Below are 2,936 nucleotides of genomic sequence, written 5' to 3'. Positions count from 1 at the left end.
TCTTTCATATGTGTCTCCAGTGAACTTCTCCTAATCTTCTCTCCACACTCATTAGTACAAGGTACCAGTTGATAGGTACAGCTATTAAGATGAGTATCAATTGATGTACCAGTTTCATTAATAGTCCCCGCCACTTACAACCCTCCTCACTGTTAGTGCAGTGAATCCTAAGGGCTATAATCTCACGATTGATTCCGCCATCTTTGAAATAGCTGATTGGCTCTTGACATAAAGGACAGGTATTAGATCTAATACCTTCCATTTGGTCTAGACAGCTCTTGCAAAACCTATTGAAGCAGCAGGTAACTTGTTGAGGATCACGTAGTACAAATGTACAAATGCTACATTTCAGTGCTTTCCTAGGCTCACCATCAAAAAACTTATAGTCATATCTAATCAGGCGGGGCCTGATCCTCGCAAAAATGCACTTGACAAAAGTTGACAAGTGCATTTTGCAAGCTGCAGGTTAAACAGTTGTAATTAAGGATTGTCTATTTACTATTTCAGATTATGAATATAAACAACTCTTAATATAAATGGTGTCGTCTTTATTTTAAAATGGGCTTATCCTATAGCATACAATAGATGAGATAATTTTTTTAATTTTATTTTTACATGAAGATTTGTACTAGAATGAAGCTAGTATTGAATTAGCTTTTGTTTGAGTTAAGCACTTTAATTAAGTTTTATTTTTAAGTGTTCTGGTATAGACTGCCAACAGTGCAATGCATTGCATACATGACAATACAATAATACATACTATAAACACAGAATATTTTAAGGTGACTTTAATTTAGCAAAATAAGAACAAGCGTAACAGTGTAAAATAGTTTAAGTATATATAATATATTTTAACTAGCAGCATTGCAAAGCTTAATGTTACAAATTTCAGCAAAAAAACAATTTGTACACTTTAAAATGAGACGATAAATTTTACAAGACATTTGTACTACTTGCTAAGATTTAAAGTTTCTTGTTTATATAATCCTTGATGCTCCCACTAGCCATGGCTTTGTCTTTGATGTAACCTTCACACTGACTCTGAAGTACAGACTATCATCTTTAAGATACTGACAATTAGTAGCTGGTTTGTACTTTAACTCTTTATGTGATATGAGCTTTGGAGGACCCCTTCCACTTGTGCTTCTGCCTTCCTTCACTCTTTGCTTAACCTCATCTTCTATTGACTCATCAATTGGTATAAAATGCTTCCAATGATTCCTATCCTCCAGTTGATTTAGTAGTTCTATAGTAACTACTCCTTGAAATGGCCACTCCAATGCATCGTCATATTCTCCTGCCATGAGATGTATGTAGCAAGAGACGTGTGTGCCTTTACCCTCACCATTACCATTAGAAATAACACGTAGTGACATCTTATATCCTCCTTGTGATGTGTAGAATCCTGGGCTGAACCACTCCTTATCTTCTTCTTTTTTCTCAGTAAATTGGCTTAGCTTCAATACTTCATTTGTTTTCATTAATGGATTTTTCTGCTCTAAAGCTGTTTTCAAAGATTTTATTATTTCTTTTTCCACTTTTAGTTGCTCCTTTGTTGATTCCAGTTGTTTATTCATCATTTTTATTTGTTCTTTTCTTGCCATTTCCAGTTGTTCCTTTTTTGTTCTTTCCAATTGTTTATATGTCACTTGCATTTGTTCATTTGTTGTTTCCAGTTGTTGATTTGTCTTTTGTATTTGTTGCTTTGTTGTTCTTTCCAATTGTTTATACATTACCTGCATTTGTTCATTTGTTGTTTCCAGTTGTTGATTTGTCTTTTGTATTTGTTCCTTTGTTGTTCTTTCCAATTGTTTATACGACGCTTGCATTTGTTTGTTTGTTGTTTCCAGTTCCTTGTACATAAAGACACAGACAAAGGCAAAGACAAAAACAAAGACACACACACAACATATATAAAGGTAGCACCACCTGATGACTTGTAGTTGTTCCTTTGCCTTCCCTAGCTGCTTCTTTGTCAGTTGTAGGTGTGCTGTTATTGAGTCTTCATTGTGCTTCTCTTGTTCTTCTCTCTTCATTACCTTATTACATCCAACAGTATTGTATGCGCATGGTATGATAGCTTTAGGGCAGGTCTCATTGTGTAGTGATTGTGAATGTCGTCGTGGTATCATATTGCAACCTTCATTACTGCATTGGATTGGGAGGTCAGGACACTCATCAAAATGACTGCTGCTTGTTATCAGTTGATATCGACCTCTTTGGTTGCAGTACTGACAGTTAACCATTCGTTCAAGACAGTTGTCTGTCAGGTGTGTCTTCAGTGAGTTTCTCCTAATCTTCTCTCCACATCCATTAGTACAAGGTACCAGTTGATAGGGACAAGTATTAAGATGAGTGTCAATTGATGTATCATCAGTTTCATTAATAGTTCCCTGCCACTCACAACCCTCCTCACTGTTAGTGCAGTAAACCTTAAGACCCATGATCTCACGATTGATTCCACCATCTCTAAAGCAGTTGATTGGCTCTCGACATGAAGGACACCTTTTGTCTTCCATTTGATCTAGACAGCTCTTGCAAAACCTTTTTGCACAGCAGGTAGCTTGTTGAGGATCACATAGTACAAGGTGACATTTGCTACATTTTAATCCATCCCTAGGCTCACCATCAACAAACCTATACCTATGTCTACCAGTAGCCATTGCAGTAATGATGAGGATTGTAGGGTGTGTCTGTTTACTGTAACTGGTTGCTATGACGTCTTTAGACTATGAATATTATAAACTATAATCGTAATAACTGTCTATTTTAATTAAGACAAAATACTTGTACGGCTGCATCAATTTTTGTATTGTATTAATTACTGTCTTTTGAATTGTTTGATACTTGGTATTCTACTGAACAATTGTATTTCATTGTAATGTCCTTATGCTTACATTGCATATACATTTCTGCATGATATTCAGACTCATATT

General features: G+C 35.6%; 1 protein-coding gene across 1 annotated transcript; it reads right to left on the bottom strand.

Moving 5' to 3' along the window:
- Positions 1–770: 770 nt before the first annotated feature.
- Positions 771–2,676, bottom strand: LOC105315220 (TNF receptor-associated factor 4-like). Its single transcript, XM_011409781.2, has one exon. The coding sequence runs from the start codon at positions 2,661–2,663 to the stop codon at positions 978–980; it is 1,686 nt and encodes a 561-aa protein (XP_011408083.1). The 5' UTR covers positions 2,664–2,676; the 3' UTR covers positions 771–977.
- Between the last annotated feature and the right edge of the window lie 260 nt (positions 2,677–2,936).

The sequence above is a fragment of the Amphimedon queenslandica genome, unplaced genomic scaffold (genome assembly GCF_000090795.2).
Source record: "Amphimedon queenslandica unplaced genomic scaffold, v1.1 AMPQUscaffold_11380, whole genome shotgun sequence".
NCBI classification, from domain to species: domain Eukaryota; kingdom Metazoa; phylum Porifera; class Demospongiae; order Haplosclerida; family Niphatidae; genus Amphimedon; species Amphimedon queenslandica.
Note: the sequence above shows the minus strand (reverse complement) of the source record. Positions and strands in the feature narration are given on the sequence as shown.

Bases quoted from the DNA above. Each gene is read 5' to 3' on its own strand.
- LOC105315220 (XM_011409781.2), bottom strand. From the start codon at position 2,663: ATGGCTACTGGTAGACATAGGTATAGGTTTGTTGATGGTGAGCCTAGG.